General features: G+C 34.5%; 1 protein-coding gene across 1 annotated transcript in view; it reads left to right on the forward strand.

Annotated features, from left to right (window-relative positions):
* The window catches only part of ASZ1 (ankyrin repeat, SAM and basic leucine zipper domain containing 1), an 84,050-nt gene extending 71,820 nt beyond the window's left edge, over nucleotides 1-12,230 (forward strand). Inside the window, exons 10-13 of the mRNA XM_007114398.2 lie at nucleotides 929-1,038; nucleotides 7,080-7,185; nucleotides 8,010-8,123; nucleotides 11,798-12,230. Coding sequence (XP_007114460.1) covers nucleotides 929-1,038; nucleotides 7,080-7,185; nucleotides 8,010-8,123; nucleotides 11,798-11,950 — 483 coding nt within the window. The 3' untranslated portion in view covers nucleotides 11,951-12,230. The remainder of the gene's footprint in view (nucleotides 1-928; nucleotides 1,039-7,079; nucleotides 7,186-8,009; nucleotides 8,124-11,797) is intronic.
* The last annotated feature ends 10,923 nt before the right edge of the window (nucleotides 12,231-23,153 follow it).

Raw genomic sequence — 23,153 nt, forward strand, 5'->3', positions numbered from 1 at the left:
GGAGGGAGACCCAAGAGGGAAGAGATATGGGGACATATGTATATGTATAGCTGATTCACTTTGTTATAAAGCAGAAACTAACACACCATTGTAAAGCAATTATACTCCAATAAAGATGTTAAAAAAAAAGGAATACTTAAAGACTTAGAGTTGGTTTTTCTGCCTTCAGATTAGTTATGACATCTCAACTAAAACTGGTGGTTTATTTCTAAACATGAAATAGATCTGTAAAACAGTATAAAACAGGTTACTTAGAAATAAGAGGTGGTTTTTTGTACATGTGGGTATAAACGTGTTCTTCAAATATTGCCTTTTGCTAGGTTCTCAAAATGACCAAGACTTATTATTTTGCTAATGAGTATTATTAAGTAACAATTTGAAAATAGCTGTGGGAAATATCAGAGATACTTTAACAAGTAGGATACATAAAAAGGAATGATCTTCCTGTATGAGCACATTGGAAACTTGAAATCTTTAGCATCACTGAAAATCAAACCATACTACTACTTAGCTAAATCCAGGATAGAAAATTTAGTTAATACTAAAGGTAGAACATAGACAAAAAGAAGACTTAATTCTCACTTAATCAGTGATAACATTTTAAATAATATTTTGAAGGAAAAATTGTTTTACTCTGGTTTTCTGGAAAGATTATATATTAAAATCTAGTAATTTGTTTTTAGAATCCATCACAGTTGTTATATAATGCAAAAAATTGACTATAGTCACTATATATCTAAATATTTTAGTGATGTAACCTAGTCAGTCCAGTTACAAGCAAACTTGTATATTTTTCAGTATGGTATTTTTCCAATATGTATCTGTTTTTTTCAAGATGTGAATTAATCAAGTAGAAAACTTCTTCAGTAATTTTGAATATTGTTCGAGTATGACTACCTTATTGTACTTTAAAATCATTTCTACTTAGAATGGAATTACCAGTAGAGATCAGCAGAAAATTATGGCTGCTCTTAAAGAACTAGAGGTAGAAGAGATAAAATTTGGAGAATTACCTGAAGTGGCAAAGTTGGAAATCAGGTAAAATTAACTTACTGGTTTACATTAATACTGTTTAGAACCAACTTTCTTTTTTAATTGAATTTTGATAATGTCCAAGTTATCTTACTTAACACCATCATTTTGCCAGGGATATGGATAGTTCATTTTGCGACATACTGTGTTCTGAAGTAGAAAGTACTTTATAAAGTCAGTTTTTACCAAGAAGCAAAACAATGCATCTTCTTAACTCACATAGAAATATTTTTGTTTTATTTTTTCATGGCATTTTTTAAAATGAGTTAATTAAAAGATCCCATGCTTTTCATATTGTAGCTCTTACTCTCTTTAAATCATATAAATGTCAGATTGAAGATTCAAAGGGTAATATTTTTGCTTAGGGCAATAAGAAAGCATTTCTCATGTAGCTCAGCTCTATTTTCAGCCTTATTCTTTACGAAATTATGTTTTCAGTAAATGAAGTTCATTTTCAATATTATAAACTTGTCAAACACTGATTAGTAGCAATATTAGTAATCTAAAATTTATTTTGAAAATAATGGTACTTGATTTTTTAAACATATTGTGGAACAGTAAATGATTTTTTTAACTTTTTATTTGAAATAATTTTAGATTCACAAGAAATTGCAGAGACATACAGAAAGGTTCTATGTACCCTTCACCCAGTGTCACCCAGTGTACCCAGTTATCTTGCATAACTATAGTACAATATCAGAACCAGAAAACTGACATTCTTCTGGTTTGTATTTGTATTTCATCAGTTATACACATGCTCATTTGTGTGTGTGTGTGTGTATAGCTCTATGCAATTTTGTCATGTGTGAAGCTTCTCATAACCACTGCCACAATCAGTATACTTAACATACCATCACCACAATGCTACCACATACTACCCCTTCATAGCTCCCACCACACCTCCCCCATCCCTAAAACTAGCAATCGATAATTTGTTATCCATCTTTATAATGATGTTATTTCATGAATGTTATGTACATAAATGCAATCGTACAGCATGTATCCATTTTTGATTGGCTTTTTTTCAGTCAGCCTAATTTCCTTGAAGTTCATCCAAGTTATAGTCTATAAAATATAATACTTACAAGTGCAGTAGTATAGTGTAGCCTGCCTAACACTAACATTGCAACTATGAGAAACATTAATTAAACATAGGAATAATAAGTTTCCACACCATTTTAAAATTTAGATAAGTCTTCTAGGGGATAATTTAGATGATCCAGATTTCTTTTAAAATGTTATTGCAAAATTATTTCCCTTTCTCTAACTGTATCTCCTTTTAACAAGATGATCTATATTCAAAATAATGCCTCATCATTGTTTCAAAATAACATTGCCTCTCTTAAAGTACATTGTAAAGGATTTCAGTTGTGAGGACTTAAATCAGCAAACTTTGAATCTATTCATTTTCTTTACTTTTCTAATTTATTGCTTCTATGAAGGAATATTCTGAGTTCTACATGACTGAATTGCAAATTAAATTTTTTAATATAACTTATTTGTATGATGTCAGAGTTGCCGCTATGAATTTTCATTGTTGAGATTTAATAGACTTAAAGAATGTACAGAATCCTGAATGGTTCACTTATTAAAGCTGCTGAATTTTTTAAAAAATAAAACTGGCAGACATATATTTCAGGAATTTGACCTTGTTATTAAATCACAGACTTTGTTTACATGCTGTTATGGAAAAGGTTTTACTTCCCCTTTGTTCAAAGTCATTCTTTAAAGAAGAAATTAGTCATTAAGTCATAAGAAAACTAACAGCAGGAAAAGTTGAACTGATTGATTAGAATCTTCTGGTAATGTGACTTCAACAATTTAGCTACTGATTTATTTTAAGATACTTTTCTTCTATGTGTTCAGTTTTATAAAATAGTCTGTTACAGGAACACACATGCACAGTACATTTACATTTTTCTACAGTTAGCCTTAGTATGTTTTCAGAATTAGAGAATGCAATCTAAAAATACTAATAACCATTTCATTACTACTTTGAGATATCTTGAACACAAATATTAAGTTTCACCCATGTCTTGACATTTTCAGCAGTTTCTGCCCAGACCTTTTCTCTGAGCCTTTCTGATATCTACTTAAATGTATCAAAAGCATCTGAAAATTATGTCTACTTAGGAAATGATTTCTCCTCCAAAAAAAATCTGTATAGATGCAAATTTTCACATAAAAAATACATTGTTCACATCTATTTATAAATATTCTAAACTTGGAAACTCTAAATATTTAACTTAAAGTGAATGGTTGGATTATATTACATCAGTATAATTATTTTATTCTGTCGTTTAAATTATTTTGAGACAATGTCATGGAAAAATACTCATAATAATATAAAAGGCAGATATAAAATGGAGTGCGAGGTATAATGCCAGTTGTATATATGCATATGAAAAATACTTGAAGAAAATGTGTACTAGAAGAAAATATTCTGTGAGAAAATAGTACCAGTCATTATCGTTGGATGATAAAAGTATTGGTAATTTTAGTTTTTCCAGACAGTCTACAGTGAGCACATAGTACTTCTGTTTGGAGTACCTTTATTTAAAGTACAAATTTTATCCTAATAAACTTCACATTTTTAAAATATGGCCTGTTGTTTCAGTCAACTTACACTTTGTTGTGCTGCAGTAACAAATAACTTCTAAATCTAAATAACTTACAGAAACAAAGCTTATTTCTTGATCGCCTATATCATGGATCAGCTGCAGTGAATCTCCTCCTTATTATTCTGAAAACAGGCTGGAGAAATAGCCCCACCTCGGACTGTTCAAAAGTTACATAGTCACTTCCAGTCATATTTTATTTGCCAAAGCAAGTCATATGGCCAAGCCTCTTGTCTTTGGGGCATGAAGTGTAATCCTCTGGCAGAGAGAGGCCTGGTAGTATTTGGCTCAGTAGAAAAGACATGACAATTTGATCAAATAATATAGTCTACCATACCTATGCCATATCTGCTTATTTGGAAATCCTTAAATAAGTACAGAATTATCAAGGCTGCCATGTAAAGGTATGTAGGTGGTACAGCTGTGGGGTGGGGGCTGGGCAGCCAGTCACACAGTGTATGATGAAAGGCACACTTTTGAGTTGTGTTTTTTATAACTTGCCTATCCATATTCAGTGGCCCTGAAAATTATACATCACAAGAAAGGTATATATTTTCCTTTCATCCATTAAGACTATGTAATTTTGTTAATAATAGTATTTGCTTATTCGAACTGAGTTGTTAACTTAGTCTTCCTTGAGAATAAGAGCTTATAAGTTTATATTCCACATGTGTATGTGTGCTTTGACTATCTAGAATAATATACCTGCTATCATTTTGAATGACAGTTCTCAATGGATCTTAATTTCCTTAAGAATCATTACATAAAAAATATATAGGGCATTAATGAATTACTCATTCAAGTACTTATTCTTTCATTGATAATAAAATTTGAGTAAAGAGCACTAAAATATAAGTTTTAAGTATACCTTATATAAACACTACATGGAAACAGAAAAATTAATACAAGTAATGACTGCTGTTGTTTCACCAGAAAAATATGTTCAAGTTCTGTTCTTTCTCGAGCAAAGAGCAGAAAAAAAATGTAATAAAGAAGAATTATATTTATTTGGAAATGTTTTTATAAATACCACTTTTGCTAGATAGAACAAGAGCTTATCTAAATTTTTTTATTTCAATTTGCTTTTATAAAGCAGTCATCAGATACTTTTCATAGTTGGTGACTTGATTATATATATTATATTTGTAAAGTTTAAAGTCTTTATTTTGTATGAACTGTTTATTTTTCAATCTAATAACTAAGAAGAACGATTTCTTTTCAATTAAAATACTATATAAAAGTCGTGTCTTAGAGAAAAGTTTGCTATTAAGTTTCATTAGAGGTTGTCCTTGCTTGCTTTTTATAACCTTTCCTCCTAGAAACAGCATGAAAGAAACTTTGTACAGTGTATAGTCAAAACTTCTACCTATAAGAATTTCATTTGGACTCAGAAGTAGCTTTTGGTCCCATTGTATTAGTTTTTGTGTGAATTTTTATTATAATAGATACTGCTAAATAACTCTCCAGAAAGGTCATCTCACAAATTTGTCAACTCTTGAAACTAATGATCTACCTAATTTTTGTCATTCCATTAGAATATAACATCTTATTTTAATCCCATGTTTATTATCCATTTAAAATTTTCTCTTTTCTTTTCCTCTGAGTTACCTATTCTTATCCTTGGTCCCCTTTTCTATTTGGCTGTGTTAGTTTCTTTGTAGCTTTCACAATAAATTGGCTTCTGTCTGTGAAACTAATCTAGTCATCAGTATCTCTTCATTGTTGGAATCATTGGACTAATCCTAATTATTTAACATGCTTGACTTTTTTCCTCCATCTTGAATCTATTCCCTTCAATGCCTTTCATAACAGACCTTAACTCATGATTTTCTTTTTCTCAGGCTACTTTTCCTTTGATAGCTTTTTTCTTCTACCCCTATCAACTCTCCCGTCTTCACAATATGTATCTTTTTTCTTTGTGGTCCTCTCCGTGACCCTTGTTTTGATTTCTACTGGTGACCAAAATTGTAGACATTTCTAATACTTCTGTGGTTTGTGCCTATATTCATAATTGAAGGAAAGACTGAAATTCTGTTAGAGGTTAGTGAAAATAAACATGTAATTTTTCCCCATGTAAGTTCACCAACTCCCCGAATTCTGTGTAGCCTCATGAGTCTGTGGACCCCAGGATAAGTACCTACAAGACTGACATTTTCTACTACTTACTGGTCATTGCCACCTACATGTCTCATATCATTGCCAACATCATCATTATTAAGTTTGTTTAAATGCCATATATGTACTAGACAAAATGCTGGGTCCTTTTCACATGTTATCTCCTTCAGTCCTCCTGACACTCCTTTTACCTCAGTTCTAGAGATACGGAAATATTTGGCTGAAGATTAGGTTTGCCCAGGATCATAAAGCTGTGGAAGCTGAATTCAAACTCAGGTCTTCCTGACACTAGGGAATGTGTTCTTAATTATTATGCTATATTGCTTTCTCTTCACCCCACTTCTTTCTCCACCACTGACCCCCAAATTCACTTCCCTGCTTGGTAGTGCCATCTTCCACTGCAACCAAAGAACTTAGAATAACCCTAGACCTTTCCTTTTCTTTTACGTGCAATCCATCACCAACTTTTTCAGTTTATTCTCCTAAACATTTCTTAAACTAGTCTCCTAATTATTCTATTTCCACTTTTTGTTTTCCTTTAATCCACACCACTCCCCAAATAAACTTTCTTGTACGAAAATCTGATTTTCTACTTTCCTATTTAAAATTCTTTAGTAACTACATTATCCAAAAGATACTATTCCATTCCTTAGCATGTCACGTAAGTTCCTTAAACAAGTGATCCCATACAGCCTCTTTTCTTACGACTTTCCCATAATTGTGCTTTAGTTATACCTTGGAGACCTCCTACCCTTGTTCTTTCGCACCTGCTATTCTCTCCGTCCAGAGTCTCTTTTCTTCCTTACCTACCTGACAAACTTATTTTTAAGCTCCAGACTCAGTTCAAGTATGAACTCTATGAAGCATAACTAAATCCCTATTCCCATTATACTAGATTCATTATGTCTGAGTTTTAGATGTCTCAACTATAAACTACTGTTAATAACATCTGCCTTACAGGAGTTGTTGGGAAGAATTTAAAAAATAATAAATGTAAAATAACTAACGCAGTGCCTTCACATAATAGATATTCAAATATTGGCACTTTTATGTTCCTTCTTCATATGTCCCTGTGAATAACAATGTTATGATTCTATGTCTGCTTCTCATCCTGAACTTTGAGATCCTCAAGATTGGATGCTTGGTTTTCTTCGCATGCTCAAAGTCTATTTCAGTTGCTAATACAAATTAACTATTCTACAAATATTTTTTTAAAGAATCTAATAAATGTTATGACTAGACATTGAATAACTAGCCAAGTAAAATGGAGTAAATTGTTCATATTAGTGATTCCTCTTTATTTCCTCTCTTTAGTGGTGATGAGTTCCTCAGCTTTCTTCTGAAATTAAACAAACAGTGTGGCCATTTAATAACAGCTGTACAGAACATTATTACTGAGTTGCCTGTAAATTCTCAGAAGGTATTCTACAAAAGTTATTAAATGAAGAAACGTATGAATGCTGGAGAACATTCCAGATAAGTTAATGATAACTCAATAAACTGTGATGATCTGGTAAAACTGTATCCTCTGTAAAATCACCTAAGATCTAAATAAGTCAGTTTATTTAATATTACTTTTTTATACTAATTAATTGAAAAACTTTGTGTTCTAGACCTCAAGAAAAGGAAAATGAGTCAGACCAAAAGTTAAACTGATCTGTGTATTGAACTTACCATTTGTTCTTAAAGGGAATTTAATTGTTTAAAATATAAAGTGACAGGAGACCCAAGTGAAAGTTGAAACAAAACAGTGTGTTGAGTGTTATTAAAAACCATATCAATATAAGGATTTTTTAATGAAGGAAATTTTAAATAGAGAAAGTGTAACTGACCTGTAAAAGCAAACTTTTTTTGTAAAGTTTTTCATGTGATTTGGTTTTAGCTATTTGTATATAGTGAAAAATATTTAATGTACTTGTTTCCTATGATTTATATATAACACTAATATGAGAATCATGTCATTCTTAAAACCTTCATGACTTTATTCACCATAAATATTTTTATTACTAATATTAGTCTTCATAGTGATATATATGTATATTTAATAAATGCATTCAGGAAACTGATTTGACTGTTTATATAAAAATACTGAGTTCTTTTGGTGTCAGGATTTATCCTGAATAAAAAATGCTTTTCAGTTATATAATTTAATTTAATGTTTGATAATGTATACTTTTTGTGGATATAAAGTTGTGAAAAGTTGCTTTCCATTCTTTAAAATGTAACTTTTGAAAATATTAACAGATAGTACTAGAATGGGCTTCTCCCCGGAATTTTACTTCAGTTTGTGAAGAACTGGTTAGTAATGTTGAAGACTTGAGTGAAGAGGTCTGCAAACTAAAAGACTTAATTCAGAAGGTATTTAAATATTTAAAATTTAAAAGGGGGAAGATTATTTACAGCATAATATGTTAGACAATGAAGCAGTTCTGACAAGAGCAACTTAAGCTCCCACTAGACAGGTGGAGAAAGGACAGTTTTCAAAGGAAGAAATATAAATAGGAAACTTTGTTGGTCATTAATGAAATGCATACTGAAAGAACAGTGATATATCATTTTCATCCTATAAATTAGCAGGGAATGTATTACCCTACCCATTACTGGTTATAGTTCACCAAACATAGTATTTTCATGTGAGACTGATGCCTAAACCACTTTCAGAAACAGTTTGGCAAGATGTGGCAAGGACCATAAAAATATTTGTATCTTTAATAGTACTAGTTTAATGATTCCAAAATTATATGTACATAAATGTCCTATACGAGAATGATTTAAATTATGGTATAACCGTTTCTTATAATGATATGCAGCCAGTTGAAAAATATAATGAAAAGTATATATCAACTTTTTTAAAAAGTTCTATTTCTAATTTTTATTTACATATATAAATGTGAATATAAAAAGACTACCAAAAATGAAATGTTATTAGCTCTGTTAATGAGGTAGGGTTGTGGATAAAATATTCCTTCTATTTTCTAGACTTTTTTTTTTTTTTTTTTTTTGGCTGCATTGGCTCTTCGTTGGGGCACACGGGCTTTCTTTAGTTGCAACGAGCGGGGACTACTCTTCATTGTGGCGCACGGGCGTCTCATTGCGGTGGCTTCTCTTGTTGCGGAGCATGGGCTCTAGGTGCGTGGGCTTCAGTAGTTGTGGCACATGGATTTAGTTGCTCTGCGTCATGTGGGATCTTCCCCAGACCAGGGCTCGAACCTGTGTCCCCTGCATTGGCAGGTGGATTCTTAACCACTGTGCCACCAGGGAAGCCCCTTCTAGACTCTTTATAGTATCTTTTATAATTTAACTTTTTAAAAGAGTATGGGCTTTTTTTGGTTCTTGTTCCTATACTCATATAGAAGTATGTATTTTGGTTTAAGGACAGGTGATTTTTTCCCCCTTTAAGAAAACTGGCTATAACAAAACCTAAGCTACTAAAATAGAGAACTCTGTTGAAGGTAGATAATGAAGAGCAACACTTTCACTTGACTAAAGAACTCATTTCTGAGTCTCCACGTCTAATAAATATATTTGATATCGATAAAGTTTTTGTGAAATATCTGATGTGAACATTAGATTATGCGTTAAATTTTTATAGCATCAACCCATGTCATTTAATATTTTCATTAGTATTTTATCAAAAAAGTTATTTTCCTCAAAATAAACTTTATACATGTTCCAGGTAATTTGTCATTCTAGCTATAACATGTTCAGTCAAAAGGAGTCTTTTTTAAAAATGAGCAGAAAATTGTGAAGCAAATTCTACAAAATTATAGGGGGATAAAGACATTTAAAATAGGGCAAATGAGCAATATATTTCACATTTTTTTGTAGACGATAACTGCTTTCCAGAGAAAGGCATCTTAGAAGTTGTATTATCTCTGACATTTATTCACAAACCTAAGAGTGCCTCCTGTATGTCAGGCAACTGTGCTACACATTAGTTTCCTAATTATTCTCTCTACTTCCACTTTGTGTTCCTTTAATACACACCACTACCCAAATGAACTTTCTCACGCAAAAATATGATTTTATACTTTCTGAATTTGCTGACAACATGAAAATTATAGCACCATTCATCTTCACTGTATCCATCATCTAGAAGAATTGAAGGGAAATGATACTGATTTTACTTATTAGCATGGTGTTTTTCATGGGGATGCAAGAGAAATTTGGAAGGATTTGTGTAAAGATACTTCCTGCAAAGCATCAACCTTTAATGTTTAGTGTAAGAAATTCCCTAAGGCATCTTTGTCTCAGGATTGGTAATTATTTGTTTTCTCCAAGATGAACTAAAAACATTTGGGGAGGTGGGGTGGAGGATTAAGATGAAATTAGAGAAAGCACCCAGATTTTTCTTAAAGAGATGAAATTAAGAAACACTGTTTTTGGAGTGTCACTTTGACTCGAAAACATGAACAATTCAATCAGGTACCATAATATTTATTTTAATAAAGTATACCTATAGAGAAAAATTTCAGCTTTCTTTAGCTAAATGGAAGGTTGTTTTTCGTTGGTCTTTTCTACCTTGAATCTATACATTTCTGTGTAAAGACTGGCCTTGAAAACATATTCATTGGTTCATAATAACAGCAGATATAGTTCTTTGGGCAGGAACGTCTTAATTTTGCAGCAAGCCTGTGCATTGGGTTTTCTTTGGAGTAGGCTTAAACAAGTAATAATCACCAAATAAGATTTTATTTAGAGAACTATGAGGCTTCCAGATTTGGGAGTATGCTATCATGCCTGTTAAGCTTATGATATTTTAGAGTTTACCAATAATAACAGAAGGGATTTTTTAAAAGAAACATATGAGCTATCATAGATAAGTATATGGAGGTAACAAAGAGAGAGGGTGGGAGAGGTCAAGGCCAGACTCTAACACCACATCATTCTCTTTCAAACCAACACACTGACAGGCTCCTGTCAGAAAGGGTCATTCTAAGTAATTGGTTAATAAAAGGAATGACTGTCTCAGGATTCAGTAAATGGAGCATCAGTGTCAAAAAGGAATCTGTTGCTGAATGAAGCCATTTGGAAGTTAGACCAAGAATACAGTATTAATGAGATTGGCATCGAAGTCCATCTTCTACTATAAATTTGAAATTAATTTTGCAGGGTTTTTTAATTAAATATTTACACTGTAGATTTGAGAAGTAGTTATTTTTGCTAATGTTGAACGTATGTCACCACTCCAGCACAGGATGTTTCTAGTAAATATCACTCTGTAAATGTGCCTGATTCTTTTTATCTTTCAAGGATCTTTTGGTTTCTTCTCGTTCTCACTCTTCTGCCTCTCCCCAGCAACTATCTCCTCCCTCTCCCTCCCCCTCCCCCCTCCCTCCCCCTCTCTCTCTCTCTCTCTCTCTCTCTCTCTCTCACACACACACACACACACACACACACACACACATACACACGAGTTGAGAGGCCTTCTTTAGCAAGAAAGTTCTATGTATAGGAATTTAGAAACACTGGGTCATGTACTTTCATTGTTGAGAAGTGCAAAAAGAACCACTGAAATTTTTGTTAACATTTGTTCCTGCGAATATATTTAAATAAAGGATTATGCTTCTAGTGTTAGCATCGAATCTTCCAGTTTTTGTTGAATTTCATGTACTGTAGGTATGCCATAACAATACTTTTTTTTATAAGGTTCACTTTTTTTGTAAGAAATCAGTTGATATTTAATACAAAGGAAAAAACAACTGTCGTTCCTTATAGGTAGAAATAGAAACTTTAACATTAAAGGAACTTTATCTCCTAACATAAAAACATGTTTTTAAAATGTAATAATCTATAGAAGCATTTATTTTTAATGTAAAACTAATAGTCTACTACAGTGCTATCCTGGTTGAAAGAAAGACTGTCTTTTAAGATTTTGAATCTTTACTTTAAATCTTCCACGGGAATCTTGCATTTAGGCTACATCTAAATCAAGTGATTAACATGGATATTTTGATATTTTTTAAAATCAAAAATATTTTTATTTTCACTGTACTGCACATTAGCTTTTTCATTTTTCCCATACTAAACAGTTGCAAAATGAACGAGAAAATGATCCAACTCGTATACCGTTAATGGAAGAAGTATCTACATGGAAAAGTAGAATTTTGAAGAGGACGGCTATTACAGTATGCGGATTTGGGTTTCTTCTTTTCATTTGCAAGCTAACTTTTCAGAGAAAATAACCCTAATATTTGTTTTGAGTAATTATGTATATCTTATTCAAATTACCTAAAAATGTTGCTTTTAACTGTTTGTGGCACAGTATAACTACATTCTTTGCCAACACTCCATAGGAAAAATTGTGATAGCTTACTGCAGAATGTTTTTCTTTAGAAAGTGGTTTGTCAGTTTGAGTTGACAATATAATTTGTTATATTTTAATGTTAACTTTGATCAAGCAGTAAATTTTAAGTGATTCTTAAGTTTGATCCTATCCTGTGACTCTAATAAATCACATTTAAAATAAATAAAAGTTTTATCTAATATTCTTTGACATTTATAAAAGTGTGTTCATTTGTCACAGTGAATCTTACACTAACTGTAAAGTGTTCATAAATTAGTAGCTTTCTTTTAGTTCTTATTTTTCCCTTCCATTATTATGTAATAAGGAATTTCTTATTTAGTTTTTTTAGTTATATATCATTATAAGGAAATTATTAACTTGAGAGTAGTTTAGAGAATGCAAAGTATAAAGATGAAATGTAAAATTTTTGAATTATGGATTAAAACCTAGGAAAAATATTTTAAATGTAAATTTTAAAAAGCAGAAAATTCAGAGAGTAGTGTATAAAGCCTAAAGCACATTAGAATTTTTTATGTAATGTACTTTTGGGAACGCATGACATGTACTATGTGTAACATTCTTGAGGATGGTATGAAAGTGAATGGCATTTGGTGCATAATTTCTCATACCAATCTAAAGAAGTAATGCATGATTTCTTTGTGGGGCTTTTTTTTTTTTCAAAATCAAAATAATGATATTCAGATTTTAAAAGTGAGGGTAATAAAAAGGCAGGCCTAATTTAGCAGGCAATATAGTAGTTAAATCTTGCTTTACTTAGTACCATGCTTAGAACAGATGCAGTTGATCTACAACTGGGATAACAGTGGTTTTAGCAGTGTTCTTTTTGGCTGTCTCTTTCTAATCTCTCCGATAGGCTTTCTGCCTCATTTGGTATTACACCCAACCCTTAGGCTCCACTAATTACTGGTTGATTGCGCTACTGTTTTGACTGACGTGCCTTGGGGCATGAATTGCTCAGCAGTCTGATAGAATTAAATTTGGACAGTGTAATTTTTGAGGCCAGCTTTTGAGGCTTATTCTGGTCAGGGAAGCGTCCTTCTCAGCTGTCTCTTGCCCTGGTTCTCTCTGGTGAACTAGCTGGCCTACAGTTTAGCTTGTTGCTCCTAATTAAGAGGAGCTGTTGTCTTCAGGAGTGCCCTTAGGCTTGATTTTCTCCACATTCTCTTTCAAATGAAGTCAGTTCCTTTGGGGAGAACTTTGAAACTCTCTCTTATGGACTGCTTCTCCCCCATGGACAAAATCTCTGAGCCACTTCTCTGAGTGCTGGGTGGGGCAGTAGCCTCTGGTCTTCTGCGTTTGCTTCTTACAGTTCTGCCCTATAAGTGAGCAGGCGAAAGGAAGATCGAGGCCTTAGTGTTCTGGCCTGCCATTCCTGGGGTAGAGTTCTCATCCTGTGAGGCTCAACAGAAGGAGAGAGCCCTCTACCTCTCAGCCACACCCATCAGAATTTAGCTGCTCAAGCTTGGAGTTGGAGGGCATTAGAAAAGCTGGAGGATTGCCCTTCAGATAAGATATGGTAACTCTTATTTGGGAGCTGAGGGGAGAGGGAGCCCCATCTTCTTGGCCACATACACCCAGAGTGGAGCTTTTGCTAAACTGAGATGACTTGGGGTTGCCGGGAGGCAGACGGTAAGGGAGAGATTGGATCAGTGGCTCAGTGTTCTTACTGAGTTTTAATAGGTTTTCTTGAATAAATGTTTTTTCATTTGTTCTGAGCCCTTAGGACTCTGCAAAGACTTTAAATAAAGGTTGTGTGTTTATAGCTTTCTAGTCTAGCTTTGCTTGTTTCTTTGGGGTGTATGTCCATGCTGCTCTTCACACTTCCATCCCGGCAGTGAAACTCCTAAACCGGTATTTCTAGGGTATCTGCTATGTCCTTTACTACAGCAGATACCCTAGAAATATGGCCCAGAACAGTGTGAAAGAATTTTTTTAAGCCAGAAACATTAGCTAAATACTTCTCACGAAAGCTTTACCTAGCTCTAGGGTAATATCATAGGATGCTGAAAATTCTAAGAGCACCTAAAGATCACTTCTGTTGGAAGCAAAAGACCACCTTGGTTTGACCAGGATACATTAGGACTAGATAAATGATGGGCAGAGCAAGAATACACTCTCAATTTTGAAATTAAAAATTGAAATTAAAAATCCTGTGTAAGTTATTTAAGCTGATACCTAATCTAAAGTAATTATATGTATTAAATATGGAAAACAGGATATGTAAAAGTATAAAGAAACCAGCTACAATTGCAAGCCCCAGAATTGAAACTGAGTTGATTTTTTAATGGGACTTTTTACACTGCCAGCCTTTTTTGATCTTAACATTATGCTGAAGTTAATCTTTAAGAACACAGGTAACCACGATGACTTCTGTTTTGTACTCCGGGTCACTCTGTCACTGCTTCATAAATAATCGTTTGTAGCTCTGGGTCGGGGGGTGGACATAGGGTGGGGTTCTTTCTGGCACTTCAACTAGTGAGTAATACGTTTATTTCAAGTGCCAATAAAAACGTTATACTGGACGTACGTGACACATTTGTTCGTTATTAGAGCAACTAATTCAAAACTATTTGAGCAACGTTCTATTATATTCCTCTACCTGTAAATTCAGATTATCTTATCAATATTCTAAACAAAATGAACACATTTTTATACTGCGTAACAATCTTGGAGAGAGAGTAAATAAAATGACATTTTCAAAAGTGTCCCCATCTCTGGACTTATCTCTGTAAGGCAGTATTATTCACGTTTCTCTTCTCAACTGATCTTTCATAATTGTTTCCATGAATTTTCTTCCTTCCTGGAATCTTTCTAACACTTTAATCTTCTGTATTTTCTTTCCTTTTGAAGTCCATGTCTACTGTGACATGCTTCCTCTTCCCTCTCAACCCCTAACCTTCACTTTTCTATTGACAGATAAAGCAGAAGGTAGCCCAGGTTCCTAGCCCTGTAACATTATCTTGTACATTCTCCGAGTCTTGGTTTCCTCATCTGTAAAATAGATTCTAAAGACTAAATGAATCAGAACAATGCCTCCTTGTTAATAGGTCCAATTTGGAGTTCTGAAATTAGAACTAAATCTTAGGGGCTTTATGTAAGAGAATCAATGCTTCCTAGACAAAGTGAACCCCTCATAAGTGGTTTTGCTTTTTGAGCTCACATCCAGAGATCTGATATGAGAATTGATCTTAACATTTGGTTGTTGCCAATATTTTATAATATTTTGGGGAAAATTATTAGTAATTACATTTCAATTCATTAAATAATTACTGATTGCTTAGTATGTGTAAAACAATACACCCATACATTACATATTTTATATGAGATCAGAAAACCTAAATATGTTTGCTATTATTAAGAGAGACATTGAGGTTACTGTTGTTTTATGGATGTTTTACAAACCCACTTTGTAAAACCATTTCTTAGGAAAGGGTGTGGTTGAGCGTTTTGTTTTGTTTTGAATTTCCACAGTTGAGAATGTGGTGTGATAGACTTATCTTTCCTTATGGGAGAAGGGCTCAACCTCAATCAATGACTTCCTACAAAAAAGCAGCTGCAGAGGGAAAATCAGTGAAGTCCCAGCGTGTGAAATCTTTTAGAAGAGATTTAGACTAGATTTAAAGTAAGTTTCTATTCATTGTGGATTCAAGGTACATTAGTGCTAAACGAATTTTTGGAGTTGCATATGTACAATTTCCCCTGCCCTCAGTGTAAGGTATTAAAATAAGACACCTAGAATCTTCAGTAATAATACTATTAACTATGCAGTTAGTGGTAATATAACAATTAACTGTAGTTAGTGGTAGAACTAAAAGAGTGGCAATATTACATTAACACTGTGGTTACCTGTGGCGAATGAAAATTGGACTTAAAATGTAGAAACAAAAGATTAGGGTTATTATTATGCAAAGTTCTTCAGTTTCTAGATAAAATAGGAATGGCATCATAGAATGAAAGAAAAATTGTGGATTTTGTTCTTAATAAGGTTTTGTTTCCTGAAGTATATGCTGTTATGTGGCTCCCAGATCTCCCTTTAGGAATAAAGAACTTATTCCCACAGCTGCTGGGAATGTAGCTAGCAGAAAGGCCTCTTTAGGAGTTTTCTCTGCTAAAGAAAGATGCATTCCCAAAAGCATGTCCTACTCCCAGGAATGACTAATCAACATAGGGGTTTAAAGGCCCCAATTTCAAGGGCCCTCATCCCAAACCAAGATAACTCTGAAGGACCATCCCACTTTCAGAGCTCCTGGTGGGGCTGGCCGAGGCTTTCATTAAGAGTGTATCACAGCCCATCTTCTCCCTCTGTCCAGTGCTGCTTCTTTCCCTTCCCTGCACAGGTGTTGCTTTCCAGAGCCTTTCCTAATAAATGTCCTGTGTGCTAATCTTCACCTCAGCATTCACCTTCTAGGGAGCCCAATTTTGTCACTGACCAGCAGAGCCTGTATAAGTCATGAAATATATGATCATTATTAATAATTATCTTCTCCAGAACTTAGTTTCCTAATCTGAAAAATAAAGATCATCCTGAACTAGGGTTGTTGTTGGAGTGTTAAATGGAGTAACATACAAGTGGTTGTAGAGTTTTATAACTAATGCAGACTTGTGGCCAAACAGACATGAGTTCCAATTTCAGCTCTGCCTCTTACTAGCCATGCAACTTTTAGAACACTACCAAAGGTCTCCAAGTCTCTGGCTATAACATGCATGTAACAGTAATAATCAGACTTAAAATATTGCATTAATTCAGCATTTATTCTCATCTGTAACAGAATAACAGTAATAATCAGACAAAATCATTGCTTTAATTTGGCATTTACTATATGCCAGTCATTCAGCTAACTTTTAAAAACCTATATTTTAATAAATGTATTTAATTAAACCTATAAGGTTGTTGTAAGGATTACGTGAACTAAGGCAATATAGTTTTCTCCAATGCATGCGTTTATAGCATACATTGATAAACGGTAGCCAGTATAATTTCTACTGTTATAATTCATCATAAAGCATTTATTACAGTGACTTGTACCAAAAATCAGATTTTTATAATTGCCAGGACCATATTTTTGTTTGAAATATTTTCTATCATTTAGTGACATAGAATTAAAAATACTTAAATCGTCTAAACTGACACAGATATATTCACAATCCACAAGACAACAGTTAATAGGCCAAGCAGAAAATAAATTATCTGAGAAGACTCCCTCTATTTCCCCTCTCCCCTTTTAACAGGTGGTACTATACTCAAAAGCAGAAACCATTTGTCTATAAAACCAAGTTTATTAAACCCTCTTGTGATGATGGCGAGAGCTAGAGTCTGCATTCTTATTGTTCCATAGATGAGGACTGGTGGTGGTGTGAGTGGTGTGAAATTCAATACCGGTTAGACTGTCAGCTTGATAATGACACCCTAATACACTTTCACCTCCTCAAGCCACAGATAGGACCTCTTCTGCCTGAAATGTTTTATACACCAGGAGGGCACCAGTTTATCCACCTGAGAGGTACACATTTTCTCAGCTTTTTCTTTATTAACTTCACTTGATTTTTAAAATATTTACCCACTTTATGTCTACGTGAAAATGAATACTAAAGACATGGTAAAATCTGGGCTAACTGAATTGATAAATAACATTAAATGATTCCATTTTAAGCACAGATATGGGGCTATTACCAAATACCTGAAAGCCATAAGATGGAGCCCCACACTAAGAATGGTGCAAGAACCCTCCTTGTATAGATTCTGGAGCAGGTGCACCAGCTCTGGATGTAAGAAAAAGAAACCCATCTTTTATTAAACCACTGTGTGGGTTTTCTGTTAATGGTGCCAAAGGCATTCCCAAATAATACAGGGTTATGCCAATGTTGCCTCATTCTGCAATTTGCTTTTTACATCAGCATTTCAGATGCATCCATGTTGAAAAGTAAAGATGTAATTAATTCCTTTAAACTGCTCTATAGTATTCCATCATATGTCCATCCCACATTTTCTACTTGTTCCCCTACTGATAAAATTTTGAGTTATATCTAACTTATTCTTCTCAACAGTACTGTACTGTACGTACTTGTACATGTGTCCCTGTGTAAATATGACAAAGTTTCTTTAACTACATTTAGCAGTGGAATAGCTAGTTGTAGGGCACAAATATTTTCAATTTCTATTTCATTAACTATTGATGTTGCCAGGTATTTGTTTGCCCCTCACGATCCTCCTTCTACCCCACCCTACCCTGGGAAGCTGAGTCTATCAATACAAAATACATCAAAGGACCTTTCAACTCCTGATGGGGCTTATCCAATGGCAGAATATCTGAGGGAGGGTAAATCTAGATATTTATTCACCTGGCTGTACTCCCTGTGAGATTGCTACCTTTGCCCCTCAACAGAAGGCTTCCTCTCAAGACAACCTCTACAACATTCACTCCTTCTGGGTTCCTGGAACCTTTACTTCCTCCCACATCCCTTCTGGTCTCGGGGGTAGTAACAGCTCCTCCGCCCACACCTTCAAAAATAGTCTCTTTGTAAAGCAAATCTCCTCAAATCATTCTGCCATCTTTTTCCAGGTGAGAACATGACTGCATCACTTCTGTACTGCTCTTCAAGGAGCCCGTATTAATTTACAGACCTACCAGCATTGCATGAGAGTATTCGTTACCCCACAGCCATACCGACACTTAACATTAACTGACTTACGTTTTCTCCTATCTTATGGATTTAATAAAGTTGATTGTTTTTGTTTTATTTTGTGCTTCTCTGATTACTAGTGAAATTGAGCATCTCTTTAGGTTTATAGGCCATTTTTCTCCCTATAAATTACTTTCTACTATCATTTGCCTATCTTTCTACTGGACTGTTTCTTGTTGGCTTTTAATCCTTTAAATATTTGAAATATTAATCCTTTATCTGTAACATGTGCTGGACTTTCTTCTATCTACTGTTTTTCTCTTGCTTATGATGTTCTTTGTTGCCCAAACATTTAAAAAATCTACCTGTATTTTCTTCTGGTTTTTTTTGTTGTTGTTGTTGTTGTTTTTGTTTTTGTTCTTTTGCGGTACGCAGGCCTCTCACTGTTGTGGCTTCTCCCGCTGCGGAGCACCGGCTCCGGACGCACAGGCTCAGTGGCCATGGCTCATGGGCCCAGCCGCTCTGTGGCATGTGGGATCTTCTCGGACCGGGGCATGAACCCGTGTCCCCTGCATTGGCAGGTGGACTCTCAACCACTGCGCCACTAGGGAAGCCCTGTTCTGTTTTAAAGTTTTACTTTTCATGTTTTGGACTTTAACATAGCTGAAAATTATTTTTTTGCACAGTGTGAAATAGAAATCTAATAACATTTCTTTCCTCATAGCCAGTTTTCACACCACCATTATTAAATAATCTGTCTTTTCCTTCTCGATTTGAAATGGTGCCTATTTCCATGCCTAATTTTTAATGACTTATGGGTCTGAATTTTATGTTTTATTCCATTCATCTATTTGCTGCCAATACCACACTGTTTTAAGAATTGATACTAAGCCTTTATAATGTCTTAACATCTAGTAGCACAACAGTAATTTACTACTACATTTTAATTTGTTTATTGCTAGCTGAGAAATTTAAGTTACTTCTGTATTTGATCTTGAATCCAGATCAAGAATCTGAACTGTCTTATTCATCCTAATAGTTTTGTCCATTGATTGTTTTAGGTTTTCTATGTAGATCTGCAAATAATGAAAGTTTTACCTCTTTCTATTTCTTGTACTTCTTATTTCTTTATCTTACCAGAACATTCTAGGACCTCATCCCATAGTTAATAATAGTGGTGATAATGGATGTTCTTGTTACTTTGGGGACTATTTCTAATATTTATTCCTTGCATCCATGCCCTTGCAATATGTGGAGTCTCTTTCCTAACCCCCAGTATCCATATTGGCCATTTGACTTTTTTCAGCCAATGGGACATTAGCAAAAGGGATGGAAACAAAGGCTTGAATGGTGCTTGTGCATTAGGGTTTTCACTCTCGCTGCTTTTCTGATCTTCCATTACATTAACAAGTTCAGGATAACTTAATATAATGAGATAGTCACGGCCCAGTTATCCTTCATTCTAGCAAACTCATAGACATGTGAGTGAGGCCATCAAACATGTGTGACCCCAGCTGAGACCAGCAGAAAACTTGCCCAGCTGAACGCTATTTAAATTTCTGATCCACAAAATAGCTAATACATAGCTGTTATTTTAAGTGTCAAAATTTTGGTGTTTGTTTTAAGCTATGTGTTACGTGGCAAAAGCAAATTGATATAGTCAATTAATGAGAGAGATGGGTTAAAATCTCTCGCTGAGATTTTCAGTTTAACCTAGTATTTGTTAATTTTTGCTATGAAGATTTGAGACTGTAATGTTAGATGAATTTAACCTTAAAATTATTGTTGTTTTACAGGTGGATTGTATCTTTTATCATTATGCGATCAACTTTTTTTATCCCTAACTAATGTTTCTGCCTTAAAATATAATTTGTCTGATACTAATAGAGGTATACTTTTTTTTTTTTTTTTTTTTTTTTTTTTTTTGCGGTACGCGGGCCTCTCACTGTTGTGGCCTCTCCCGCTGTGGAGCACAGGCTCCGGACGCGCAGGCTCAGCGGCATGGCTCACGGGCCCACGCGCTCCGCGGCATGTGGGATCTTCCCGGACCGGGGCACAAACTCGTGTCCCCTGCATCGGCAGGCGGACTCTCAACCACTGTGCCACCAGGGAAGCCCAAGAGGTATACTTTTTAAAAAAAGATTATTTTCCTGGTATGCCCTTTACCATTCTTATGCTTTCATTCTTTCTATGTCCTAAAAGGAAATAAATCTGCCAATCCTGTCCTTAAAAAGAGATGGAAAGTTTAGCTAATTTACATCTATTGTGATTATTGGTGTACTTGTATTTATTTCCACTGTCCCTTCGGCTTTTATTAAGCTTTTCTCCTTCCTACTTCACACTGATTTATGAAGTTTTTTTAACCCTCCTCTTTTTCCAACCATATTGTAAGTTATATATTTTTTTATTCCTTTTAGCAATTATCCTTAAATTTTTAACTTAACAACAGATGGAAAGTCTAAGGAGAACCAGTAACTCTCCCTTCCCCTTAAAATTATAAACCAGAAAACTTTAACTCTGATCATTCTCCTTTTGTTTTACTTGGCCTTGTTCATATACTTGTTAGACATTTGGATATCTTCTTTGTGAAATGACTATTCAAGTTTTTAGCCCATTTTATAATTGAATTGTCTACCTTTTTCTTTTTGACTGGTAGGAATTCTTTTAATATTCAGAAGAAAAGTCCTTTATTAGATATATGTATTGCAAATATCTTCTCTCAGTCTGGGGTTTGCTTTTCAAACTTTCTTAATGGCATATTTTGATGAACAGAAGTTCTTAATTTTAATTAAGTTCAACATCTTTCTCTTTTCCCTCACACTGCTTTTTATGTTCTGTTTAAGAAATCTTTGCTTATACAAAAGTCATTAAGGTGTCCTGTGTTTTATTCTTGAAGCTTGATGGTTTTTAGCTTTCAGATTGAGATTTATGATCCATATCAATATTTTTTTGTATTATAGGAGGTAGGGCTAAAGATTAATTTTGTTCATTCAGCAATCCATTTGCTCTTTTACCAAATATTTAAAGGAGCTTTCTTCCGCATTAAATTGCTTTGCACCTTTGCTGAAAAACAAGTTGGTTCTATATGTAGGGCCCTATTTTGGGACTCTATTATTTTTAATTTGTCTACTTGACTACTTGCACTATATCACCTTGCCCTAATTATTATAGCTTTATATTAAGTAAACTTGATAGCCCATAGTGTAAATCTTTCAACTTGGCTCTTCTTCAAAATAATCATGACTGTTCTAAGCCTGCTGCATTTTCATATACATTTTAGAATCATTACCTGAGGAGACTTATCTATACTAGAACTAATTTAGATAACAAGGTCCTAGACTTCAAGCCAATACCATATTGGAATAAGACAAGTGTGGGAGAGAGTGAAGGTTTTGTGCATGCAGAAGGAATGTGAGTTGTTGTATCCAGAGGGAAGACTGTGGAAGATTATATTTTCCAGAGACGGCCACAACAATATCTCCTGTGTTACATGTTTTTCTGCATTACCTTGTTACTCTCAAGATGAGCCCCCCAAACATCTAGCTTTGAAAGCCAACGGGGCTTGCATCCATGAGATCTACAAGACTATAGTGAATGAAGAGACAGTTCTTAAAGGGCTCCCTCAGACTCACTGTGGCTACCCCTCAGAGCACAGAGCAGAGGCAGTAGACTGAAACACCCATTCTTTCACTAAAAGAGGCTTATTTGCTTATTTTAAAACCTTCAGCCTGAGGGATAGGCTTCTAATTCATCCAGTTAGAGGAACATAAAGAAAAAACCAAAAAGTGGAGATAGCTCAAAGGACTTTGTGGGACAACATCAAGAGGACCAATGTTCACATTATAGGAATCTGAGAAGGAGAAATGAGAGAGAAAGGGGTAGAACACTTTTTGAAGAAATATTTACTGAAAACTTGCCTAACCTGGGGAAGGAAACAGACATCCAGATCGAGGGAAGACTAGAATGTTTCAAATAAGAGGAATCCCAAAAGACCCACACCAAGACATATTATAACTAAATTGTCAAAAGTTAAAGACAAGGAGAGATTCTAAAATGCAGCAAGAGAGGGACACTGCCAATACAACAGAGTAGAAAGACCCTGAGCTCACCTCCTCTCATGGTCACACCAAAATTACAAGTATTTACAGAACTGCTATCAATGAAAAAGACCAGAGCTTCCAGAAAAGGCTTTGTACAACTAAAGATATAAAGAAGGAACTACAAAAAGAGATTGGTTGGAGGCTCAGAATCACAGTATAGTTAAGACCTATACCCCCCAGGTGGGTGGCACACAATTGAGAGATTAATTACAATTGCAGAGGTTCTCCCCAAGGAGTGAGGGGTCTGAGCCCTACATTGGGATCCTCAGCTTGGAAGTCCCATGCCAGGAAGACAAGCCCCCAGAATGTTTGGCTTTGAGGGCCAGTGGGGTTTACTTCCAGGAGACCCAGAGGGCTGTG

Source organism: Physeter macrocephalus, chromosome 5 (genome assembly GCF_002837175.3).
Source record: "Physeter macrocephalus isolate SW-GA chromosome 5, ASM283717v5, whole genome shotgun sequence".
NCBI lineage: Eukaryota > Metazoa > Chordata > Mammalia > Artiodactyla > Physeteridae > Physeter > Physeter macrocephalus.